General features: G+C 45.5%; 1 protein-coding gene across 2 annotated transcripts in view; it reads right to left on the bottom strand.

Annotated features, from left to right (window-relative positions):
• adamts17 (ADAM metallopeptidase with thrombospondin type 1 motif, 17) overlaps positions 1-27,528 on the bottom strand; it is a 591,331-nt gene that overhangs the window by 6,259 nt on the left and 557,544 nt on the right. The window contains exon 22 of one of the 2 annotated variants that reach the window (XM_041175112.1): positions 12,767-13,521. The exons of the other annotated variant lie outside the window; for it this stretch is intronic. Within the exon in view, the coding sequence (XP_041031046.1) occupies positions 13,357-13,521 (165 nt within the window). The 3' untranslated portion in view covers positions 12,767-13,356. Of the gene's footprint in view, positions 1-12,766; positions 13,522-27,528 lie in introns of those variants that run through there. 2 annotated transcript variants of the gene reach the window in all.

The raw sequence follows: 27,528 nt of genomic DNA, 5'->3' as shown, positions 1-27,528 counted from the left end.
TGGCAGGTAAGTCAGTCAGACTAACAGTTAACTATCCAGCATTTTTTGAAAGTTAAACCAGGTAAGTCAGTTCACGAACCCTGAGAGAAAGCCTGCTGAGGAGTCGGGAATCTTTTGACAGATACGTCTTGCCAATGTCCCATCCAAGCCCCCTCATATTCCCCATGTCCCCTCATAAACATGTATGTGCAGAGGTAGTTTTAACAGATGGCCAAATATGTGCTTTCCAGATAGTCTCATTATGAATGCTTGGCTGAACTCAAAGAATGGCCAATGGACTCAGCTCAGCAGTTGGCCTGTTAACACATCTTAAAAGGGAGTCCTAGCTTTGTTTGATTGACATTGTTATTATCTTGAAATACATTATTGCTTCTTTGATGTGGTTTCTCAATGCCTAATTGCTTATTTGGACAAGATTAAGAGGGGTTAAGAGGATTAAAGCTTAATTCATTGACACTATAAATGGCTGAGGTTGACTGACACTTTTATGAGGTTGTAAGGTGAGCATCTTTTTCAAAGGAGATTTTCAAAGCCTCTTTGCTTTTTGTGCCACTTTCAGGAGCATTTCAAAGACTTGCCGGACTTGACAAGGTCTCATTGGTCCTGTACATGTTGGATACTAGGAGAATGGTTATAGAGGATGCATGGTGGGGTCATGCAGATAATGGAAGGGGTATGAAAAGTCATGATAGGGTGGATATGAGGGGGAGTGGAGGGGAAATGGAGTGGGCATGAAGGGGAATGGGAGGTGGGTGGTGGGAGAAGGTGAAGGGGAGTGAGATTTGAGCTCCAGATGATCTAACAGCTCTGAACTGAACTGGGCTGATGTGCCAGTGAATGGAGACAGACCTTCTAATCAGATCGCTTCGCCACCCATACCCTCCGTCACTGCCTCGGGCCTGCCTGGGGAGGTGGCAGACCCGAACCTTGCCCACTACACATCTCACAGAGATTAAAATACTGTGAGAGTGGGAGAACATGATGGTGTCAGGATCACAAAGTCATAAAATGGCACACATCGTGGTTCCTGAATCTGAGGAGAAGGTGCGGTCCCAGAAGTGCAGTGGGACTTGAACCCACAACCTTCTGGCTCAATGGTGAGCGTGTTATTTCAGCCATGGTTGATACTCGGAGTATATAAATATGTTCTTTTGCTATAGCCAAAGAAGGAAACAGCAAATCTGCATCATCACTGCTGTCTCAATCAGCAGCAGCTGCTCCAGCACTGACTGGTATCCCACTGCTCCCTGACAGGAAGGTTCCCCTCATACAACCTGCTGAGACCAGGGAATGAATGAGCCATTTTCACTTCAAAATAATCGACCAAAATTAACCAGCCTTTTTATCAGACTAGTCCACTCAAACCAAATCACCACAAACAGAAAATTGTCACCCTACCTCCCCCCACACCCCCCGCCCCATTTAACTGACAGAAATTGTATAAGGTTTTACCGAGTTGTGTAGTGTTTTCTGAAGGGTGGGTGGAGATGGTGCTGTTTTACACTCTGTGTGTGGTCGAGATTAAGGATAACACATCTTGTGGCATAACGTGATAAATAACTGTATATAGTTTAAATATTGCCAGAGGAGAGACCATAAAATTGTAGAATGGCTCTGTGCATCAACAGACCATTTGGCCCATCTGATCAGTGCTGCTGCTTCTTTGTTGAAAAAAATGGAGCGAGAAAACAATTTGCCAGAAAAGGTTTTCATAATTAAAGCAGGATATAGCTAGAAAGAATACATTTATGTAGAATCTAACCTGACCTTTGGATGTCCCAAAGCACTGCATGGCCAATGAAGTATGTTTGAAGTGTAGTTACTGCCCAAATGTAGGAAAGGCCGCACCCAATCTGTGCAAAGCCAGGCTCCACAAACAAGGATGTAATAATGATTGGATATGGGTATGGTATCACAGCTGTAATGCTACTGGACAAGTAATTCACAGGCCTGGACTATAATCTGCTGATGTAAATTCAAATCCATGGTAGTTCGTCCATTTGAATTAAGCTTATTAAATAAATCAAGAATAAGTTAAAAGCCACCATCAATAATGGCGGCCAGGTTATCAGATTGCCAGGAAAATGCATCTGGTTCAGTAATGTCCTTTCATGAAGGAAACCTCCTGTCTTTACCCAGTCAGGCTGATATGTGACTCCAGACCCACATCAATGCAATGATTCTTAATTCCCTCTGAAATGGCCCAGAAAGCCACTCAGTTATATCAAACTGCTCCAAAAGAATTACAAAAAAGAATAAAACCAGAGCTGACATCAACCTACACATCAAAATCAGACATATGTCAAAGACATAGACAGCCCAATCAACCTTGAAATGTTCTCTGCACTAACATCTAGGGACTTGTGCCAACATTTGGAGAGCTGTCCCACAGGCTAGGCAAGCAACAGCCTGACATAGTCATCCTCACAGAATCATTACTTTCAGCTCAGACTCTTCCATCGCTATCCCTGGGTATGTCCTGTCCCACCGGCAGGACAGACCCACTAAACGTGGCAGCACTGTGTTATACAGTTTGGAGGAAGTTGCCCTGGAAGTCCTCAGCATCAACTCCAAACCCCATGAATGTTTCATGGCATCAGGTCAACATGAGCAAGGAAACGTGCAAGTGATTACTGCTTACTGCACCCACCCCCCACTCAGCTAATGAATCATAATCTTCCATGTTGAACATCACTTGGAAGAAGCACTGAGGGGAGCAAGGATACAAAATGTATTCTGGATGGGGTACTTCAATGTCCAATTACCAAGAGTGACTTGCTAGCGCCTATACTGACTAAGTTGGCCAAGTCCTGAAGGACAAAGCTGCCAGACTGGGTGTGTTGCAGGTGGTGAGAGAACCAACAAGAGAGGAAAACCTATTGCTGGACCGCTCAGCTCCAGACTTTGGTCCAAACATGACTTAAAGAGCTGAATTCCAGAGGTGAGGTGCCTGTGACTGCCCTTAACATCAAGGCAGCTTTTGACTGGCCGTGGCCTCAAGGAGCCCTAGCAAAACTAGAGTCAATGGGAATGAGGGGTAAAGTCTGTACTGTCTCGAGTCTTAGCGAGCACAAAGGGAGATGGTTCTCAGAGGCCAATCACTCAGTCCTTGGACATCACTGCAGGAGTTCCTCAGGGTCGTGTCTTAGGCTTATCATCTTCCGCTGTTTCATCAATGACCTTCCCTCCATCGTCATAAGGTCAGAAGTGGGGGTGTTCGCTGTTGATTGCACAACGTTCAGCACCATTCATGACTCCATAGATACTGAAGTAGTCTGTGCCCATATGCTGCAAGACCTGCACAACATCCAGGCTTGGTTTGATAAGTAGCAACATTCGTGCCACACAACTGCCAGGCCTTGACTGTCTCCAGCAAGAGAGAATCTAACCACCTTCCCTTGACATTCAATGGCATTACCATCGCAGAATCCTCCACCATTAACATCCTGGAGGTTATCATTGACCAGAAATTGAACTGGACTAGCCATATAAATACTGTGGCTATGAGAGCAGGTCAGAGACTGGGAATTCTATGTCAAATGACACATCTCCTGACTTCCAGAATCTTTTCACAATCTACAAGCCACAAGACTGGAGTATGGTGGAATACTCTCCACTTGCCTGGATGAATGCAGCTCCAGGAACTTTGACTGAGATGTACAAAACTGTGAAGGGCCTGGATACAGTGGATGGGAAGGACCTATTTACTTTAGCATAGAGATCAGTAACTAGGGGCATAGATTTAAAGTGATTGGTAGAAAGATTAGAGGGGAGATGAGGAAAAAATGTTTCACTCAGAGGGTAGAAGGGTTCAGGAACTCACTGCCTGATAGGGTAGTCGAGGTAAAAACCCTCAACTCATTTAAAGGTGTCTGGATATGCACCTCAAGTACCGTAACCTGCAGGACTACGGGTCAAATGCTGGAAAGTGGGATTAGGCTGGGGAACTCATTTTTTGGCTGGCACAGGCAAGATGGGTCAAGTGGCCTCTTTCTGTGCTGTATACTTTCTATGATTCTATGAAGAACCTTGACCAAGATAGAGAACAAAGTAGCCCACTCAATTGGCACTCTAACCAACACCTTCAACATTTACTCCCTCCTCCACCGACGCACAGTGGCAGCAGTGTGTACCACCTACAAGATGCACTGCAGCAACTAACCAAGGCTCTTTCGAAAGCACCTTCCAAACCTGCGGCCTCTACCAGTAGCAGGAGATGGGCAGCAGGCACATGGGAACACCACTACCTTCAAGTTCTCCTCCAAGTCACACACAGTTTCGACTTGCAAATATATCACCTTTGCTTCTTTGTCACTACATCAAAAACCTGGAACTCCCTCCCCAGCACCCTTGTTGGAGTAACTTGACCATCTGGACTGCAGCGGCTCACCACCACCTTGCCAAAGACGTACACAGCCTGTAAATGGATAAATAAAGAGAAAGCAAATTTCTTTTAGTCACTTTGTTGAAGGATATATATTGGCCACGACACCGGGGAGAACTCCCAAGGGTGGAAGTTTCCCCTCGGTGTACTAAGTGTGGTGGTGGGTGTGAAAAGCGATGATTTCACTCCGGCTGCAATGGTGGCGTTTTTGCACTCGATTGTCCGCTTCTCACCTCATTAATTATGCATCAACAGGAAACAATTCAGATCGTGGGCCGGTGGCCTTGGGTTTGCTTGCTCCGCCGTGAGCTCAGTGGATCATTGCTTTGGGGGCTATATTTAAAACTCACCCACACACACAGCTTTCTCAATGAGGACTGCATCCCAGGACTGATCCAGACGAGAGGTGCCCCAAACCAAAGAAGTCTGCAGCGCCCAGGTTTAGTGACGCCTTGCTGGATCACCTTTGAGATGCCATTGAGGATTGCTGGGAGGTATTTTACCCCTGTGATGGTAGAAGGAGGCCTATTAACCACACAACTGCGGCTTGGGAGGTGGTGGCTGCTGCGGTGAGTGCCAACTCCGTACAGAGGAGATCAGCCATCCAGTGCAGGAAGAGGATGAATGATCTCATCTGTCCGCTAGGGTAAGTCAATCATCTCATCACTCTTAATTCACTCTCACAAGCCTATCACACATTTGCAGGATGACACTCCACAGGGATCTCACATACTGCCAGCTCAAGGGGCATCACGTCCTCTGTACCTCACGTGCTCTTCCCATGCACGGCTCCACTCACCACCCACAGAAAGCAGGCAGCCTTATCATCTGCCTTGGCATGTGTCCTGCTCATGCTGTCTCCATCTGCCTTTATGCAGGACAAGCTCACCCATAATAAAACGGAGAGGTCCCAGACCAGTGCGGGGGATTCCTGAGCTCAAGGTCCTCACTCTCAATGAGAAGCATGCTGTTGAGTTGGCTGGAGAGGACTGGGACCGTGCCTTGCATTGGTGGCGCAAATCCAAGTGAGGACCCTGCACCAACTGATCCTTCAGACAGCAATACTGTGAGTGCATTGTCATGTTTTCGAGTCATCTGCCATGCACTAATTATCTTTATTTTCTTTCATAGGCACCTCTGCCAAGTGTGCCATGGTCACCAGGAGCCAGCCCCACCTCTTCAGCCCCCTCGACATCTTGGATGAGGATCCTGAGGACACCACATTGAAGACATGTCACAGCGCTCAACCACATCCTCCACCATCGCAGAGACATACATCAGTGGGACTTAGATCTAGAGCAGGGTCTCAATGTCATAGCCTGGTGAGTGCAGCACTGATTCTGGTCCACAGCAGGTGGAAGCAGGGACATCCAACATCACCGGCACTCGGAGGACTGATGGAAGCCAGGGTTCTGCTGAGCCCCAGTCAGATGACGAGCCTTTTGACTCAGTGCTAACTCAGATGTTGGAGCTGCCTCGACAGACATGGCAGTATCAGGCAGGATTGTCAGCTGCATTCCACAGATTGCAATGTACAATGGAGGAATCCGTCTGTGTTCAGTCTGAGATGAAAGCGCCCACATGCCAGCACACTGAGGTCAACACTGGTAGGATGCTGGCTGCCATGGGGACCTTGGTCCAGGACATAGGTCCTGCACTGTGCCAAGAGTTGCACGCCATCACCATACATATTGCTGACATCCATCAGTGGCTACACAAGAAGGGGGTCACGGCACCTCGATCTCACTACAGCTGCCCCTTCTCCTCAAGGAGTCAGCCAGGGGCCCTTTGGCACCCATAGGGAATAGGACCAGCAGCTGAACACATCGGGACCATCCACCCAGATGACTCTGGAAGTGTCCAGCTGATCCCAATCCTCTCTGCCTGTGACTCTATCACCTCCAGCTCCACAGGTTGAGGGGAGTGCACCTGCCCCTCAGCAAGACACCCAAAGCAGGCCGGGCCCCTCCAAGTCTTGGCCCTCCAGAGGATGCCTGCCAAAATTATCACAGACAAGAGGGAGTAACAGTCAGCAGGCTGCCTCCACCTCTGATGTGGTTGTCAGGGATGCACCAAGCGATAGGGTTAGGGAGATCAGGAAATACTAGGAGCACTACGGTGGCACGGGTGTTCACCACACATATATACTTGCACCAATGTTATTAAAACTATGCCCACTCCACATCTCCTCTTGTGTACGCCTCCTCTGTATGCTGAGTTGGGTTGTGCTTGTTTAGATGTCATACCATGTTCCCTGCCCCTATTTTTCACTGATTTGACATCATGTGCCTCTGGGCGATGTTGTGTGCAGCCATCGCATCACAGTGTATGTCCCTTCTCAGTTCATTACCGACATCAGTGATACCTCACCCTCAATGTCAAAAGTGCTTGTGCAAGACATCTCGTCAACATGCACTGCAGGTTCAAGCGATGTTCAATCTTGGCTGTGTAAGATGGAGGCTCATGTAATCCCCTGTCTTGTCTGCAGCTTGGGAAGGTGAAGATGTGGTGTGGAAGGACAAATGTAGATGTGTATGGAGAAGGGTGATCTTTCCTTGAATTCCATGTACTCTCAGTCATCCGTGAGGGATTGCAATCTATAACCCCATAGTCCGAGGTTGTGTGCTCCTGCCAGCCTTGTGCGTGGTCGACCCTCTGAACGTACATCTGCTAAGCTGACCAATAAGTGTGAGCACCTTCCCACCTCAATGTGTCGGTCTCTGTCCCTCACGGGCATAATTTTGTCCTGACGTTCAAAGCTAAAGCCTTAACCACTTTCCACCTTGGAATTGCCTGCATAGCACCCACAAGGTAATCGTCAAAAAGAAGGGATGCAGTGCTGTTCCATTCATTCTGCTTAGCCTTTCCTTCCCTAAACACTAACCGAGCTCAGCGATTCTACATCCATATGGAGATGTGTTGTAGTCATTAGAATCGTTAAACATGGTCTCGGTGAGGTGGTATTTCCAAGAGGGTCCTCTTGTTTGTCCAGGTATCCACTTGTTTTTGGAGTCGTTATTGCACTTGGGAATTACCACGATTGGTACAATGGGTTATTGCAGGGAGATCAAAAATTGGAATGTATCGCCGGGTGGTTAACAATAAGGTTGAGTGTCTTGGGCTACAAGAAGATATAGATGGGATGGTCAAATGGGCAGATAAGTGGCAGATGGAATTTAACCCTGAAAAGTGTGAGGTGATATACTTTGGAAGGATAGACCATCCCGTCTATATCTTCCTGCAGCCCAAGACACTCATCCTCACTGATAACCACCCGGCGATGCGTTCCAATCGTCGATCTCCCTTGCAATAATCCATTGTACCAATCGTGGTAATTCCTAAGTGCGATAAAGACTCCAAAAACAAGTGGATACCTGGACAAACAATTTGACAAGGAAGTATTCAATGAACGGCATGACACTAGGAAGTTCTGAGGAACAAAGGGACCTTGGCGTGTGTGTCCATAGATCTCTGAAGGCGGAGGGGCATGTTAGTGGGGTGGTGAAAAAGGCATATGGGACACTTGCCTTTATCAATCGAGGCACAGATTACAAAAGTAGGGAGGTCATGTTGCAGTTGTATAGAACCTTGGTGAGGCCACAGCTGGAGTACTGTGTGCAGTTCTGGACGCCACATTATAGGAAGGATGTGATTGCACTGGAGGGGGTGCAGAGGAGATTCACCAGCATGTTGCCTGGGATGAAACATTTAAGTTATGAAGAGAGGTTGGATAGATTTGGGTTGTTTTCGCTGGAGCACAGAAGACTGAGGGGTGACCTGATCGAGGTGTACAAGATTATGAGGGGCATGGACAGGGTGGATGGGGAACAGCTGTTCCCCTTAGTTGAAGGGTCAGTCACAAGGGGGCATAAGTTCAAGGTGAGGGGCAGGAGGTTTAGGGGGGATGTGAGGAAAAACTTTTTTACCTAGAGGGTGGTGACGGTCTGGAATGCGCTGCCTGGGAGGGTGGTGGAGGCGGGTTGCCTCACATCCTTTAAAAAGTACCTGGATGAGCACTTGGCACGTCATAACATTCAAGGCTATGGGCCAAGTGCTGGTAAATGGGATTAGGTAGGTAGGTCAGGTGTTTCTCACATGTCGATGCAGACTCGATGGGCCGAAGGGTCTCTTCTGCACTGTGTGATTCTGTGAATTAATCTCACATGAATGCGCCATTACATTGAAGGCTCCAGATTGTGTCTATAGTTACTGAGATGCTCCTAACATCTCTCAGCCATGCATTCCTCCTCCTTTAATAATAGATTCCAAATGGGTGTGCCTTTAATCCACTCCTCCCAGAAGCAACCCCCCCCAGTCACATGTCTGAGGGCAAACTTCCCCAGTCTCCACCACCGCCGAGTCAAACTTTTGCCCTCCAGCCCCATCCCTTGCCTCTGCTGCCCCCCACTTCCAGTCAAGCCTTTGCCCTCCAGCCCCTTCCCTTGGCTCTGTCTCTTCCCCCTCTCCCAAACCCCAGTGAGCCTTTGCCCTTCAGCTCTTTACCATGCACCTTTGCCTCACCGCTGGTCTGGTATTTAAAGCCTTGACTCCGTAATCCCCCTTGACAGCGATGTGGTACTGCCTGCAAGGTCGGCACAGAGTCGGAGATACTGCGAGCTCTGTGTGATGCAAAGTAGGCGAACAGACCTCAAAGTCACAAGTGCAGTGCAGGTTGACAGGTGCTCATCACTTATATACGGTTGTGAATGACGCCGGTCCAATTAGACGCTGGTGTGGCCTTTTGATGCAGAGTGCGGGCGTGATTCCAGTCAATTGCCTTGATAATAAGCATTCATGCTATTCCAATGTATTCAAATGGTGTTCCCGACATGGCACAGCGGGAAAAGTGCACCGCCATTGAGGGCAGGAGTGCACGATTGCAACCCGTTTTCACACCGACAAGAAACTGACGTTTTAGCTCCCGCGATATCTTCCCCTCCCGCCTGCCATTACACCCGCCGTGGGCAGCAGCAGAAACTCCTGCCCCAATTTTCTGACTCATGAGTGTCACCCACTGAGCCACAGTTGACACCTTCAACAACATTGATAAGCTTAACCATGACCATGAATAAGCGCAAGTCACAGGAGGTTACAGCCAGGGGGACATATGAATATTCTGGTGAGCTCAGTATTATTACTTTCCACTGATCATATTTACAATGATGGGGTTACTTTTCTTATTTTGCTTATTTTTTTTAAACTGAGAACTTAATGGGGCTAATTTTCTGAGTAATGATCCTCCAACATGTGCAGCCATTTGATAAGATCATGGCTGGTCTGATTGTAGCTTCAACCTCTACTCTCCTGTCTATCCCCTATACCCATTGTTTTCCTTGTCAACCAAGAATCCACCTAACTCAGCCTTAAAAATATCCATAACCTTGCCTCGACTGCTCTCTGGGGAAAAGAATTCCACAGACTAACGACACCCAGAAAATATTTCTCTTAATCTCTGTCTTAAATGGGAGACCCCTTATTTTTAAATTGTGTCCAATAGTTCTAGTCTCTCTCACAAGGGGAATGTAAGGAGAATACTGGAGTAATCTCATAATTACTGTGAGAAAATGTAATAATGGTTTTTAAAATTTCAGTTTTACTAGTGATTCCCAGCTAATCCCTCTGCTTCTGACTGGGTAGTTAGTGATGAGAGGTCATTAACTTAAAATGGTTATTAAGATAGCAAGGAGAGAGGTTACAACAAATTTCTCTATGTAGAGGGTTTTGGATCATGGAATGGTTTGACGGAGTGAGTGGCTGAGGGAGAGACTATTACCTCTTTTAGGACACAGGGCTATAGGAAGAATGAGGTTAGTTTGGACTGATCTAGCAAAGAGCCTAAATAACTTGGTGGGCTGAATGGCATCATCCCGAATGTAAAGTTTCGGGGTTCTGTGAAGTACTGCACTCTAACAGCTGCTGCAGCTGTGTGCCTTCAGACTCTGCTTTCCAAACAGCTCAACGATACTTCAGTCATGAGGACTGAGCTGGTTCACATCTGTGTCTCTACCATCTGTTACTTGTTGTGACCTCCAGTCGTATACAAGTTTATTTTGAAACATAAAAGCAATAGGGATTGAGACTATGTGAGTTAGCTCATGGTTCAGTAAATCATCTTCCTCATCAAGTCTATAGGATCATTATATAATCTGCATAACTCAGTTACATATATATTTTATCATTGATACCCACAGAAATCTTAAACTGGTGCAGGATTTACCTTTAGTGACTATTCCTACTTTTCACAACAAAGCCTGACCTTTGGGGTTTTTTTTTAAAGTTTGTCTTGTTTTCTGCACCTTTCATCAATGTCTCAGGGTGACAACATCAAGATGCCTGCTGCTAATACCCTTGCCGCTGAGTCAGAAGGTTGTGGGTTTAATTTCCACTCCAAGGGCTTGAGCACAGTAGACTGCTGGAAGAGTGCTGCATTGTTGGAAGTGTCGTCATTCAATAAGACATAAAACTGAAGCCCTGCTTACTCTCCCCTGGTGGATGTAAATGATCCCATAACCACGATTCAAACAAAAGCAGTGAAGTGTCCTGGTTGATATTTATCTCTCAAACAACATCACTAAAACAGGTTATCTGGTCATTTACCACGTTGCTGCTTGTGTGAGCTTGCTGTCCACAAATTGGCTGTCGCATTTCCTACATTACAACAGTTCATCGTCTGTAAAGCACTTTGGAAAATATAAAATCATGCTATGGTAATACAAGCTCATGCATACATTTGCTTTTTCTCCTCCAAAACTTTCCTCCAAAAAATCTCATTATGCAGGAGCACAAGTCAAGGTGAACGAGAGACAGAACACATACTGATGGGGACATGGCAAGCGCTGATGAAGACACTACACATGCTGATGGGGATGCGATGTGTGCTGACCTCCAATTGTCCAAAGAGATGGACTGCACAACCAGGTTTCTTGGCTTATTTCTCAATCACTTCTGACTTCAGAAATGCATCAAATTGTCTACTGCACACTATAATATTTTATTCTTTAACTTTACACCCCTGAGAATATACTCCCTGTACCAACTTCAGGAAACACTGATGGAAATCTCAGGAAAATGAGGTGAATGCCATTTCACTGGCTATAGCGAGAGAACAGAAGAATTTCTGCACAATTTCAGGAAAAGTCCCACCTGCCTTTCTGCCCTACTAATAATTTGCTGATCTTTGGGGTGTTGCCTGCTATTTGAAAATCTTTCCCAAACTGAACATTTGGCCTGCATCGATTCATGTCAATTTCCTTCAGCATCTGCCAAATTTCAGTGGATCGTTTTACAGACGGTTTAGGGCAGATGTATCTCTACAGTAAATTCTAGCTCCTTGGAGGGGGAATATCTGGCAGTGAGTCGTTCATCCACATCTCAATGTCAGCTGATGCTGTTTCTGCAATGTCCGGCTTGGAGTGATGTAAAAAACTCAATCAAGTGTAAGGGAGCCTTGCAATTCATCGCAAGTGACAAAGCAGTCATTGCGAATTTCAGCACAAGACTGAGCTTTAGGGTGGTTTGTATATTCAGGGTTGGTCAGGTGATGGAAGGGTTTTAATTTGAAATGCCTACTTTGCTCGGTGTAACTGATCACAGAGTCATTGATTGCTTGAGCAAGGCTGGAAATTATGATCTATTTTTGTACAAGATGTTTTTCCCTGCTGGGGATGCTGGTCACAGTGTACTAGCTATGGCAAAAGCTGCTGCTATTGCTCTCCCACCTTGCATCCTGGGCAGATTCTGACAGCAACAGCCCCATAAAAGCAACTGGATGTGGGTGCAGGTACTGTGTGGGCCAAAAGATCGCACTGCCTCCCCAAATAGGCATTGAAGGAGAATCTGTTACCTTTCCTCCAAAATTTCCTCCAAATCCCATTTTTTTTAACCTTTCCTCAACTCCAATTCTAAACACAGGATCATCCTAGTTGTTCCCCCTGTCCCCTACCTCCAGGCCACATTGCAACTTGGTCCTTTCAAGGACAAGGGATTTTAATTCCAGAGGTGAGTTGAGAGTGACTGCACTTGACATCAGGGCAGCATTTGACCGAGTGTGGCATCAAACAACTTTTGCAAAATTGAAGTCAATGGGGATTGGGGTAAACCTTCCACTGGTTGAAGTCATACCTAACATAAAAGAAGATGGTTGTGAGTTGTTGGAGGTCAATTATCTCAGTACCAGTCATCGCTACAGGAGTTTCTCAGGGTACTGTCCTAGACATAACCATCTTCAGCTGCAACAATAATGACCTTCTTTCCATCATAAGGTCCGAAGTAGGGATGTTTGCTGATGACTGCATAATGTTCAGTGCTATTCATACTCCTCAGATACTGAAGCAGCCCATGTCCAAATGCAGCAAGGCCTGGACAATATTCAGGCTTGGGCTGACAAGTGGCAAGTAACATTCGCACCACACAGATACGAAGCAATGACCATCTCCAACGAGAGTGAATCTAATTATCTCCCCTTGATATTCAATGGCAGTGCGATCGCTGAATCCTTCACTATTGGCATCTTGTGGGTTACTACTGGCCAGAAATTGAGCTGGACCAGCCATGTATATAATGTAGCTACAAGAGCAGGTCAGATGCTGGGAATTCTATGGTAAATAACCCCACCCACCCCCATGATTCTCCAAAATCTTTCCATCATCTACAAGGCACAAATCAGGAATGTGACAGAATACTCTCCATTTGCTTGGATGCCTCCATTAACACTCAAGCTCAACACCATCCAGAACAAAGCAGATCACTTGATTGGCACCCCATTCACCACAGCAAAAATTTACTCCCTTCACTGTGGCAGCAGTGTGTACCATCTACAAGTTCCACAGCAGCAACTCACGAAGACTCTTTCAACAGCACCTACTAAACCGGTGACCTCTACCACCTAGACAGACAAGGGCAATAGGTGCATGCGAACACCACCACCTGCAAGTTCCCCTCCAAGCCACACACCATCCTGACTTAGAACTATATCACTGTTTCTTCACTGTTGCTGGATCAAAATCCTGGAACTCCTTCCCTAACAGCATTGTGGGTGTACATACACCACTTGGACTGCAGCGGTTCAAAAATGCAGATTCCACCTTCTCCAGCACAATTAGGATAATAAAAACTGTCTGGTCAGCGTCTTCCACATCCTGTGAAGGAATATAAAAACAGGATTAGACCTTTCCTTTGGATAAATAACCAGAAGGACACAGAGTCTGTGGAGTTTGTCTGAGGAACACATTTTGCAGCTACAATACATCGTTAAATGTGTGCTTTGTCCCTCTGTACCTTACTTGTGCTTTCCAATTTGCTGGTTGATTTTTCTGGTTTCTTGTTATTTATTTTCCACTTCTACATTGAACTGCATCTGTCACCAACTGGTCCAATGCATTAGGGCCCACTCATGTTGTTGCTGTAAGGTGATTTTCATAGCATAGCCGAAACAGGCTCTTTCTTGTAGGTCTTTTCATACTGCTTTGATTTGGAGGTTTACTTATAATTACATGAATTCATCATTTAAAAGAGAAAAATTGAACAAGAAAATAGAATATTAATAAAGTGCTAAGACTGACCCCAGTAATAATTGCTTTCCAGTCTGAGAGCTTTCCATGATGGCTTCTCTTTGCTGCATGTTCATGTAGGTTTCTATTCATTGTATACTTTACTTCCTGGTCTGGGACTCACTGCAGAAAGCTTCCTAAAATTCAACGCTATTTCAGGTTAGCCATATGAGTCCCCTTCTTGAATTCACACTAACTGCCCTTTGAGTTAGACTTTCTCAAATCTTCCACTTGCTGGACTACACCTTCCAGATACATCTTCCAACCTTTTTTAAAATAGTTAGCTTGATTTCAACGTTACCCCCAACACCCACCCAATACCTCCCACCGGTGAAACCAGACGAGCAGCTAAAAAGGATGGAGCCACTCACTTGCTGGTAACTCCACCCTTTCCTGAAATTGCCAATTTTAATCTGCAGCATTTAACGGGCGATGAGGCATCCTCCTAAAGCAAACTGAGGTCATTATATCAGTGGTAACATTTTAACCGGGGCTAAAGTGGGGCAACTGCTGGAGGTTTTCTGCAGATGAAAACAGGTCAGCAGGTTTTGGGTCAAAGAGGATATCCAAGGTCAATGAACATCTCTCCTTTGTGGGTCCTGAAGCAGCAGGAGTCCTAATCCCTGGCATGTTGATGGTACAGAACCTGGTAATGCTGCTGCCATTTGATAAAGTCCCAATACCTGCTTAATAATAAAGATAAAGGCCAAGACTAGCTTCTTCAAACAGAGTTTTATTTCAGTGCATAAAATTCTACAGGCCCCTTGTGTTTTCTTTACATGGCAAATGAGCACTTAGCTTGTTGACTAATAATTACCAATAGGACTCCTTGTGAGTTAACTGTTTCCTTCTCTAACAAATTCCCCTCTTTTTAACATGAAGGTAACCTTAAAGTATGTAAAAAAGAATGATCTTCTTTTCCCTAACATAAACATTAATATATATTTCCATTAAATAAATTCTCCTTATACCCCCTTCTTAGAAAGAAAACACGTATAGAGATGTCCACACAAAAAAAAATCCTTTTTGTCTTCTCAAAGGAAAAGACGTCCCTCTTTGAGGATCTCCAATAACTTTTTGGAGTTCGTTCCTCTTTTTGTGAAGCAGTCGGACAATTGGTAGCTGCTATCAATCCATTTGATCTTGGCAATCTCCTTATTCTCTAGCATCTGTTTTAAGCTTGCAATGTCACTTCGCAATCTCTTTTCGTTAATGCACTTCGTAGCGTGAACATTTTCCCAAAGTGACTTATTGTCTATATGACATTCAATAGGTACAATCCCTGAATACCCTTTTCCATTTAAAATTTCTGCCAACATCTTTAATATGAAGAATGCCAAATCTACCACCTCAACAAGAGTGAGAGTTTCCGCTACCAACGTACTTTTTACAACTCTTCATATCTTTTAAGATTCCCATGCCAAAGGGAAACATTTACCTTTTACTTCCCATGAGAAATATTATAAATCCTCCTGCATTCGAAAACCCAGGACAGAGATTTGCATAAGGTATGTCACTAAATGCAATTTCATTTTTCTAACATCACCCAAATATGGGAATTTCAAAACACATTGCTCCATTTTTAACTTTGTCAATGTTTTGTTTGCTCGAATAATTTCTTCAACCTTGGGATCGTTTATTTTAGTGCTCAATTCTCAAACGTCAAAACTGACCTCCAGCCTTGTTTGTTTGCCTAGCCATTTGAGTTTATCAATTAGACTTTTGAGTTCCATTTCGGAAACCACTGTATCTTTCTGTGAGGCTAGCTGCAATGGGATTGACATTCTCTAAGTGGGATTGCTCATGTAAAGTGACATGTGATCCACTCTGTCCGATTTCTAATCCAATGTATTTAAACGCACCAGAAGCCAGACTCCCAATCTTGAACTCCGTTCTGAGCCCCTTAACGACAACCGTTTCGAATTTGCTGCTACCACCCCACAAAAAATTGTCTACATGTGTCATAGATACCTGAAAGTTTCCCTCCATGGTGCCAATAAAACATTGCTGAGTCTGCCCACGAAACTGAAGACAGCCCAACTTTAACAAAACTGGCTTCACTAAGAAATACCAAACTCTGGAGGGGTCATTTAAACTGTATACACATTTGCGTTTGGCACCTCTTACAGTGGACAGTGAAAAACTTCCCTTTGAAGTTGGTGTCCCTGAAAAAGGCAACTTGCAGGGGAGGTGGTGGCATAGTGGTATTGTCACTGGACCAGTAGCCTGGAGGGTAATCCTCTGGGGACATGGGTTTGAATCTCACTATGGCAGATGGTGAAATTTAGATCCGATAAAAATCTGGAATTAAAAGTCTTATGATGACTACAAAACCATCGCCAATCGTCAGAGGGGGAAAAAAAACCCCATCTGGTCACTGATGCCCTTGAGGGAAGGAAATCTGCTGTCCTTAGCTGGTCTGGCATACATGTGACTTCAGACCCATGGCAATGTGGTTGACTCTTAAATGCCCTCTGAACAAGGGAAGTTAGAGATGGGTAATAAATGCTGGCCTAGCCAGTGGTGCCCACATCCCATAAACAAATAAAAAAAACTTTCTAAACTTGTCAAAATTAGACCATGATCTATAAGCACTTAAGTCATCCTCCTGGTAGATCCTACCCATAAAATCTAATAATTTTTCCAAACCTTCACCTGCATCCAAATACTCAGGCTCCAAAGCTGAAAATACTTTGTACCTTATTTTGCTTTTTATGGTAGCGAAAGTGGCAAGGCCATTTATTGTTTTTTTCCTTTGGCAAAGACATAACCAGTGTAGTTACCTCATTCTTCCATTGCTCATCGGGGTCACTCTTAGAAAACATAGGTGGGTAATCATTCCCCAAAACTCTACATTTTAATTCAGCCAAAGTTACTCTAAATCACTCTTCTCTAAGTTAACTCCAAATACAATCTTTTGTCTGAAGAAAGCTTAGTTTCCAATCTCTTACCTACAAGCAGGGACCATCCTCTACTATCACTGATAAAGTCCCAAAACCTAAGATAAAAGTAAAATACCTCAGATGCTGGAAATCTGAAACAAACACAGAAAATGCTGGAAAAACTCACCAGGTCTGGCAGCATCTGTGGAGAGAGAAACGGAGCTGACGTTTTGAGTCTGTATGATCTTCTTGAGAGCTACAGAGAAGTAGAGATGTGATGAAATTTAAAGTGTTAAACAGTACAAATTTCATCACATTTCTATTTCTTTGTAGCTCTGAAGAAGGGTCATACGGACTCGAAATGTCAACTCGGTTTCTCTCTCCATAGATGCTGTCAGACCTGCTGAGTTTTTCCAGCATTTTCTGTGTTAAGCCTAAAACCTGCTTGATAATAAAGATAAAGACCAAGACTAGCTTCTTCAAACAGAGTTTTATTTTTGGTACATAAAACTATACAAACCCCTTGTCTCACCTGTTTTCTTTTTTATGCATAGCAAATGGATACTCAGCTTGTTGACTAATAATTACCAATTGAATTCCTTGTAAGTTAACAGTTTCCTTCCCCAACACCACTGAAGGTCAGAATATGATGGTTGGGCTTTTCTTTGTTGAAAATGAACACTGCCTGACATCTTTTTGGTGATGTTATCTGCCACTTGTTAGTCTAAGCCTGGATGTTGGTCCCCAAAATAGGCCGGCTCCTACTAACAAGCTAATTTACATCCCTTTGGGCACATTAAGATCCTGTCTCCGGAAACTTTCTGGATTTTCAGGAAGGCGTCTGGACTTCAGCAGCTGTTTGGTGTCAGATCAGTTGCATGGAGGTGAGGACATGTCATGAGGGCAGGAAGAATTTTAAAAGCTAATTAAAAATGTTTCTAAAAGTTTAAAGGCCTTACCCCTTTGTTGTTAAATTTCCATTACAGGAACTAGAATTAAGAACTTTACCAATACTGCCCCTGGCATCGCCTGGTAGCATGTGGGCATCAGAGCACACCTGAGCACCAGGAAGGGCACAGCTGGAAATGGATGCTGCATCCTCAGAAATTGAGGCCAGTGGACCTGAGGAGCAGCAGTCTGCACAGGAAGGATAGAGCGCCGGACATCGTGAGGTCAAGGAGTCTGTGATTCTCTCAGCAGAAGGTCACAGACATCAGTGCCCTTGTCAGCTGTGGACCTCTGTGGCACCTCATGGTTGGCTGCACACTGATGCATCACCTAGATGGCAAATGCCATCTTCAATGATGTTAGAAAAACATCAGAATCAAAACTGATGAGAAATCCTGGGTCAGAGGGCACTGGGTCCAGTGCCTGAAACGGTTAGATGGTGCTCTGCAATTCCCTCAGGCAAAGGGAGATGACACTGAAGTCAGAGGTGCTCCTGTTGCATGGAAGAGGACCTCTCAGGCCGCCAGCTCCCCTGTGCCACATCGGATCCCTGCAGTGCAGTGGCAGCCTTTGGCATAAATTTTCTCCCTTAGGACAAGCAGCAGTCTCAGTGATGGTTGAAACATGTCTCCATTTCTGCACCTCTACCTTTTGTTAGTCAGGAAACCTGTCTTCATCCCATTTAAGGGCTCACCCCTGCAAAAATCAGTCAGGTTCCCACAAACAAACATTACTCTATTTTTCCATCTCCAATGGAAAAATCCAACTCTAAATGTCTCCTTTCTCAAGAACATGTCAGAATCTCTTTTCAGAACTGTTACAACCCCAAGACCACCACCCTAGTTGAGTCGTGTTCTGTTACAACACATGAGAATGGTCCCTTTCTCTGACATTATGCCTGAGGAGAGTAAGGAGTTATGCTGGCCAATAAACACATGGACTGCTTTAACCAATAACTTGTGTGATATTGAAGCCAAGTTGCGACACATGTGAAGGTAGTCAAGTTGTGAATGACAATACCTCTCCTGGTTGGAGTTTCTTTACCATTAGATGCATTGCGGATTCAGACTGGCTGAAGATATAGTTAGTGCGAACAGTACCAGGGGCTGGCATGACACCATCTGTCAAAGGTTTCTGGCAATAACTGATGGAGGCTATGCGAGTTGTAATGGGAGTTGGTGTACTTTTAAGCAAATGAAGCTCTAAAAGTCATATGGTGTGATTGCTCTATAAATTCTTATTTAGATAATCCTACGACTTTGTTTGTATGAATGGAAAAGAATATTTGTCCTTCACCAACCTGATAATCTGCCTTAAGGACAGCTGACTGGGTGTAAATCCCTTTAATAGATGGTTAAGTCAGCATGAAAACTAGCACAGTATGAGTTTTAAATTGCTCAGATCAGTCTTATTTATGTTAATCTTAATAATTTTTATCTTTAGGCATTTTATTTTAAAGCTGTACTGCTGTAAATAGCAAGTCAGTGAGAACATGGCACAACACTCAAAGCAGAGTTTTCAGCTCTTCTTGTACTAAAACTGAAACCACTTCACACTCACTTCTAGATTTCTATGGAGTAGAACGGTCTAATGCTGACATGAAGATATTTCAGTGTTGTTCCATACAGTTAATCTCCCACAAGTTTACAATCGTCGTCACAAATCTTTCACAATTGGTTCCAGTTTGTATGATTGGGTGGAATGATAACATAACAATATAAGCATGATTTGTGAGGTATCGATTATGTAAAGTTCAAGCAAAACAATTATTGATCAGTCAACTGCATTAATCCCAGAGCTATTTTAGATTATGAAAAGCTTTGATGGGGTAGACATGGAGAAGATCTTTCTTTTTTGTGGAATACAAAATTAGGAGTTATAAAGATAGGACTATAACAGGCTTAGATAAGGTAGATAAGGAAAATCTCTTCCCATTAGCTAATCTTAAAGGACTAGGGGACAGAGATTTAAGATTTTGGGCAAGGATGTAGGGGGAATATGAAGAAGAACTTTTCTATGCAGCGAGTTGAAATAACCTGGAGCTCATTTTCCACAAGGGTGAGCAATTACTTCAAAGGAAATTGGATGGGCATTTGAGGAAAAGGGCTACAGGGATGAGTGGGGGAGTGGTGCTGACTGGACACATCCTTGGGGAGTCGGCATGGATCCGATGGGCTGAATGGTCTTCTCCTGTGCTGTTAATGTCTCTATGGCCTGAATTTCACGTTGTGGGTCACTTGGAGTCAGCGGGGATGTGCTCCCTGCTGACTTTTTGGATGGCGGGAAGGGAGACCCCACCATCCGAAAAATTCAGGCCTATATCTCTGTAGACACTAATAAGTATTAGTATAGACATTACAGAGGAATCAGGGGATGATTAGAACACGGATCTTGTGACCACATGGAATAATTGAGATTAATAGCATTGATACATTTAGTGGGAAGTGAGGTAAGAACATGAAAGAGAAAAGATTAGAATTTTATGTTGATGGGCTTAGATAAAGTAGGATAGAAGAAGGTTTAAGTGGAGCACAGCTGGCACAAACCAGCTGGGGTGACTGGCTTGTTTCTGTGCTGTAATTACAGTGTATTTCCCCTTTTCCTTCCAATCTGCCATCATCACCCTACTCCTCAAAAACTCCCATTTCTGATCCTTCTGTATTTGCAAACTGCCACCCATTAACGACATCCCTTTCTTCTCCAAACACACTGTCACCTCCCAAACTTGTGCCCATCTTTCTCGTCACCCCACCAATCAGGTTTCCACCCCACCACAGCACTGAGCCAGGCCTTATCAAATGACAACCAATGTGTCTGTGGCCTACGGCCATGGTAAATTATCCCCCACTGTCCTTCTCGACCTGTCTGAAGCCTTCAACGCAGTTAACCACGCCATCAATATCATCACCCTTCAACGCTTCCCCATTGTCCAACCGGACCGCATTACACTCACCTGGTTCCATTCCTATCGATCCAGCTGTAGCCAGTGTATGACCTGCAATAACGTCCCTTCACGACCCTGATCATAACCTTTGGGATCCCCAAAGTACCTATCCTGGGCCCCTTCTATTTCTCATCTAGATGCTGCCCTCAGCAACATCATTCTAAAATACAATTGTCAGATTCTACAAGAGCCGGCGCTATCGCGAGGCAAATCCAGGCGCTCACCGAGAGCAGGAAGGTTTGGAGGACTGCAAGAAATTACCAGCTTTTAAAAAACACTGGAACTGAAAGCCGGCTGGAGACCCACGAAGCTGCCCAAAGGTTTGAAGCAGCAGTTGCAGCTCTGTCAGCTTCTGATGGGTGGGGGTGAAGGGCCACCTGTCAGACTAAACCCATTCACAGGAGCCCGGGCCTTTTTAGGAGCTCCAGTGGAGGTCTCTGCCTCCAGCCCCCACAATGGAAGCACAGATCAGCAAAAATTAAGAATGCCGGAGATCTCCATGGTGTTGCTATCTGAAAAGAAATTCAAGTTCAATTTCTAAAAGAAAATCCAACAAGATCGATCCCTCATTATTCTCTCATTCCCTGTTTCAGCAGATACCTTAAATCATATTAAGCATTTTCCTCATTTATTTTTATTTTGTGCATACACAAATCTGTTGAAGTTTGGCTTATCACTTTAGTGAGAATGTATGATTAAGCAAAGGGAGGACAAGTACCTTTAAAAAGGGAACTTTTTGCTCCTTTTTAGTCAGCATAGAAAACAGTTTAATTGGGATTTCCTAGTTTTCAAGATTAAAATCAGTTAATAAGCTATTTAGCGTTGGAACTATATCCTTCCTGCTGGTTATGGACAATCAAATAAATACCCTGATTTCAGAAAAGTTTTTAATTTCATGAATTGGAAAGTTGGCTTTCAGTCGCTCCAGAAAGGGATGTTTGCAGTGAGCTGAGGATTTGCGATGCTTGTGGTGTATGTTACAAAGAGGCACATTGGACTTTATTATCTTGCAACAAGCTAAACATTTCTAAAGTTCTTGGCTAAATTTACCGCCTCAAGCAGAACACTACAACAATGCATTCTTTTAAATAAGAGGTTGCACTGCACTAATTAAACTTTGGTCAGGGATTTTCCGCTCCAGATTGGGGCGCGTGTCATGGTGGGTGTGACCACAAAATCTCGCTTGATTTCCGACAACATAAAAAAGCAGGAAGCGATTGTGCGACCCCCCCATCAATGGCGGGCCACAATTCCCACCGTCCAACATCATTATCTCATTATGACACCTACTCACTGGAATCATCCTCCCACGTTGAACTTAAATCCCACGTTGGCATGAGATCAGAATGACGTGGTTTACAACAGCATTTAAACAACGTGCAGCTCCTGACCTGCACTTCGCTGGGAACTCCGAGGTTAGTTCGCACAACTTAGCGCAGCACTTGCGAAGGTCAGTGCAAGGCTTTGAAGTAAGCGTTGCCATGGATTCATGAGGGTCTCTCAGGCAAGTCTGCGCAGCGACCAGTCCAGGGTTAAGGAATGCCTGGCTTTTACTGTGCAGGGCAAGGGCTCCATTCTGGAAGGGGCAAGGCAGCACTGAGTAAAGGGAAGGAGCCTGGGGGCAAGGGCTCACTGGGAACGAAGAGCAGGGACAAGAGTGACTACACAACACATGACTGGGGATGGGGGAGGTGGTGGGGGGGAGACTAAATGGCCACCCAACTCGAAATAAGTTCAAAAATGAGGGCACTGTCACAGCTGAGACAGTTTAACATCAGTTCAACTGACATGCATGGAGTCAAGCAAGTGAAGCGATTATGCCCACTCAAGCAACACTGATTCCTCAAAGTGGCAATGGTGGCTCCCCTAGTTTTAACTCCATGTGTGCAGCCTTCAAAATCAACAGAGTCTTATGGAACAGCAGAACTATTGGGTGACTGGACAAGCATGAGGGCCTCCTTTGAAGAAGTGGCCATGGATCACTCACAGAGGGGGATGCTCCGAACCCCCTAAGTTATTGTAAGGTAAACACTGAACATTCACCTGCACAGTCATATTAGACTGAGCTGTCTTGGAGTGCAGGTTAGGATGATGTCAGCGCCTGACATCAGAGCGGAACATCCAGCTGAGTGGTCGAAGTTGTCAGCAGTAGGTCATGTGGGTTGGGGCGAGGTTTGGGGGTGGGGTGGGGTGTGGAGGTTGTGGTCAACCTACTTTTGCACCCCCCACTGGGGTCCAGGACTCTTCAGCATGTGTAAATGGGCCTTGAGGCCACAATCGCAGGCGCTGCCTTAGTCAAAAGTGGACCTTAGAAAACAGATGCTGATTCTTGCGTCTCTCACATCTTGAAGATGGAGCCTGGTGTTATCGCTGCCTGGCTCACCAAAGGGAGGAGCAGAAACTTCAATACCAAGGGGCAGCAGGGCCTTCTCTAGATGTAGAGGATGATTCCCAGAAAGCCATCATGCTTAGGTGCATTGCTAGACCCAGGAACTATAGATGCCGCATGTGTTACCTTGCAGATGAGCGAGAACCAGTGTTGCTGACGCCTGTGGATGTCAAAGGAACTGGTCACTCACAAATGCCACCTTCAGCAGGTTCTGGCTCATGGGGCCTTGGAGGGCATCCACTGCCAATGACAGTGAAAGTTACTGCCTCACTCAAATTCTATGGCAGAAGCTCCTTCCACGGCTCCACTGGGGACCTTTACAGGATTTCACAAGCCTCCAGCCACAAATGCATCCAGGAGGTCACAGATGCCAGTTTTGCAAAGGCACACAATTTTGTCAACTTCAACAGAGATCAGGCAAGCCAGGACACAAGAGCACCGGGCGTTGCTGAAATTTCTAGATTCCCACAGCTGTGGGGTGCATTTACTTAGCTCTTAAGTTTCCTTGACAACAAGCAGTTCAATACATCAACTGCAAAGGTTTCCATTTCCTCAATGTTCAGCTGGTCTGTGACCACAACAATGTATCATGCACGTTTGATCAATATATTGGAAGTGTCCACAACTCCTGCATCTTCAGGAGGTCTCAGATCCCTGGCATCTTCCAGAGACCACACAGGACGCAGGGTTGGCTCCTCGGGGACAGGGGCAGCCCACAAAGGATGTAACTGATGATGTCCGTGCTGTGGCCTCAAGACTTCTGCTGAGAGAAGGTATAACAAGGCTCATGCTGCAACCCGGACTTTGGTGGGACACACCATGGGTATCCTGAAAATGTGATTCCAATGCCTGGACAGATTTGGTGGAGCATTCCAGTACAGTCCCCAGAGGGCCTCACACATCATCGTGGCTTGCTGTGCGCTACACAACCTGGTGATGCAAAGTGGGGGAAGACCTGGCTGATGAGGAGATGGAAGAGATGTATGTCTCCTTCGATGAGGAAGAAATCAAAGGGAATGAGGGTGATGAGCTCTTGGAAGCTGAGGAGGCAGATGAAGAGGCCATTGCACTGGCCAGATGAGACAGGCATGCTCGTGAGGCCCTCATTGCCAGAAGATTCCAGGAGGAGGATGGGAAGTCTCCTCCATCATGGGCCAGCTTGAAGCTGACCATTGCTGCTCCTCTAATCTCAGCCATGAACTTCCAGACGACAGTGCATTGTTGCACAGCTTGCTCACATCGCCCTGATGCTTTGAAAGCTGAGGGCATCCTGAGAGCATGTGTCTGTCCTGAGATGATATGCTACCTGGAGGAGGTCAGGCATCAGACATCAGAAACTGCTGCATTCTTACATGTTGCTCCAGCATCCTAAAAGATGCACGGGATGATCATGAGTGTGATAATGGGTGCAAGCCTTCGGTCTGGCAAGGCTCCTCACTGAGATCCATTGTGACCAACACAGCCATGCACGATGTGTTATCTTGTTGGTGAGAGATAAAAATTACACTTGGACAATGGACCTGATAAAATCCCATTGTTGTGACAGCACGTATAGAGACTCAGTGGGCTGTGGCATACTCCCCGAAAGGACAGTCTCATCCGGCAGTTTCATTTCGGGTTGAAGAGTTTCCTTCATCACAACACAAGAATGGAGGCGGCACACCTGAGAATGATGAGGCCAGACACTTGGCTGTGTGACACTGAGGTGCCTCTTCTGACATACAAACAGTGTCCTCATGGCCAGACCTTGTCATTCAAAGTCCAAAATAATAAGTCAACATGACGCCTTCAAGGGTATGCGTCTTGGCTTATGAGGAGCCTGGTTCTGGCTCATCACACATTTGATCCTATCACATTAGTCCTCAGAGCAACAATGAGCGATTTCACTGCAGGCCTAAAGGCTGATGTGACCCTCAGATTTCAAACTGCATCAGTAACCTGCTGGAGGATGAAGGTAATGGGACGAACATCGCTGTCCACCAATTTTGTGAAGATACCATTCTTCCCGCAATAGTCACAAGTTCAGGATTGCAGACGCTCAAGGTTGGATGTCTCAGCACCTGCACACGTGCACTTTGACTTCGTCAACTTGAGGTGGCAAGGTTCTCCGACTTTGAGCTGATATCATCATATTGTATCTGAGAATGTCTGTCACCTGTCTGGCTGAGGGCAGCGCACATCATCTCTGTGAAGAGGCTCATAGCATGGAGACCCTGCTGAGAAACAGCATGTACATGGGGTTTCAGAGTACACGAGCTTCCTGCAAGTATCATCACCTGTTCCCTTCAACGCCACATCTTCACCTTTTCAAAAATGCAGACGAGGTAAGGGGACACATCAGCCACAATGGTGCAGAGCCAACACAGCACTCACCAGACCCTGCGACACTTGGGTACGAGGTTCTTGCATAAGCCGCACTTTACATGATCTGGAGAGTGATGCTGAAACGGGCACTCACTGCACAGAAGAGAGGCTCAGGATACCGATAATTGCCATTAGTGTGTGCAGGAACCAAGGTTTCACACCTGATTGACATTAACACAGCTCATTATAAGGCAGAGGCGTTGGCACAGTAGTATAGAGACCCAGGGTAATGCTCTGGGGACCGGGGTTAAAATCCCACCATAGCAGATGGTGAAATTTGAATTCATTAAAAGTTTGATGCTGACCATAAAACCATTACCCATTGTTGTAAAAACCCATCTGGTTCACTAATGTCCTTTAGCGAAGGAAATCTGCCGTCCTTACCTGGTCTGGCCTATACATGACTACAGACGTACAGAAATGTGATGGACTCTTAAATGCCATTGAACAAAGGTAATTAGGGATGGGCAATAAATGCTGTCCCAGCCAATGACACCCACAAAAAATACAAGGAGACATGAAATGATTGGGAGTGTGTTTACATTTGTTAACATTATGTACAAGTGTTTACCAACTGTGCTCACATTGTGCAACTAGTACATACTCTAAATAGCCAAGTGGTTATGGTACCGGGTTTATAACCCCAAGATCAAGAGTTCAAATCTCACAATGGCAAACTATGAAAAAACAATGTAACTTCAATCTGAAACAGATGGAAATGTGTTTGTACTCAAAAGAGTTACACCTTAGTTCTGGTATGATAGCTAAGTGGTTATGGTACTGGGCTTGTAACCCCAAGATCAAGAGTTCGAATCTCACAATGGCAAATTATGAAACAATGTAATTTCATCTGAATAGGAAACGTGTTTGTACTCGAAAGAGTTACACCTTCTACACTTTCTTTAACCTGCCATTAGGTCTTGGTGTTCCCCCACAGCAGAGGTGGAGGTAGCCTGCTGACTGCTACGTCCTGTTGTCTGTGATGACCTTAGTGACTGTCCTCTGGAGGATCCCTGGCCTACTTTCAAGGTTCTGCTGTGGGCCAGTTGGCTTGCGGAGTTGGAGCTGATGGGGTCACAGGAAGAGGGGACTTGGATTGGCTGGACATTCCTGGAGTCACCTGGGCAGATGGCCCTGGGGTGTTGAGCTGTTGGTCCTCATCTCTATGGGTGCCCAAGCACCCCAGGCTGAATCCTTGAGGAGAAGGGGCAGCTGGAATGAGAGCAAGATGCCCCATCCCTCTCTTGCGTTGACATTGATGGGTGTCTCCAAATGCCTCAGCGATGGAGTGCAGCTCATGCAGCAGTGCAGGACCAAGGTCCCCAAGGCGGCCGCCATGCTACCAGTGTTGACCTTGGTGCGTTGGCATGCCGGCACTATCACTTTAGACTGAAGGCAGACGGACCCCTCCATCGTGCCTTGTAATCTGAGGAGTGCAGCTGATGTCCCTTCCTGAAATCCCTTTGACTATCGCTGAAGCTCCAGCGGGTGATTTAGGATCGAGTCCAGAGGCTTGTCATCTGACTCAAACTCAGCAGACTCCTGGCCTCCAGTAGTCTTCCGAGTGCCGGCAACCTGGGATGTCCCTGCCTCTGCCTGCTGTGGGTCAGAGAGTGTGCAGTGCTCACCAGATTGTGACCCCGAGGCTACTCTGGAACTAGTTCTCACTGAGGTGTGTGTCTCTGTGCTGGTGGAAGGTGTAAGTGCTGTGACAGGTCTTCAATATAGCTCCCTTCAGATTCCTCATCCGTGGTTCCCTTGGAGCTGGAGCTGAGCTCGTGCCTGACCTCAGCAGCTTTCTAGAGGGGCCTACCAAAGAAAGGAGAGATAATTAGTGCATGGCAGGGGACGGTGGAACAGGAAACATCACTTATAGTATGATTGTGTGATGGATGCTGTAGTGCAGGATCCTCACCGTCAATGCAGACATGGTCCACATCCTCACCGGCTAGTTGGATGGCTCTATTCTCAAAGTTGGAAAGGACCTTGATCTCAGTGACTCCTCTGCTGGTAGGGAACCTCTCTCTTTTTCTTGTGAGCCAGCTTTTCCTCTATGAAGACAGATGGAG

The sequence above is a fragment of the Carcharodon carcharias genome, chromosome 26, assembly GCF_017639515.1.
Source record: "Carcharodon carcharias isolate sCarCar2 chromosome 26, sCarCar2.pri, whole genome shotgun sequence".
NCBI classification, from domain to species: Eukaryota; Metazoa; Chordata; class Chondrichthyes; order Lamniformes; family Lamnidae; genus Carcharodon; species Carcharodon carcharias.
This window is presented reverse-complemented; position numbering and strand designations above follow the sequence as displayed.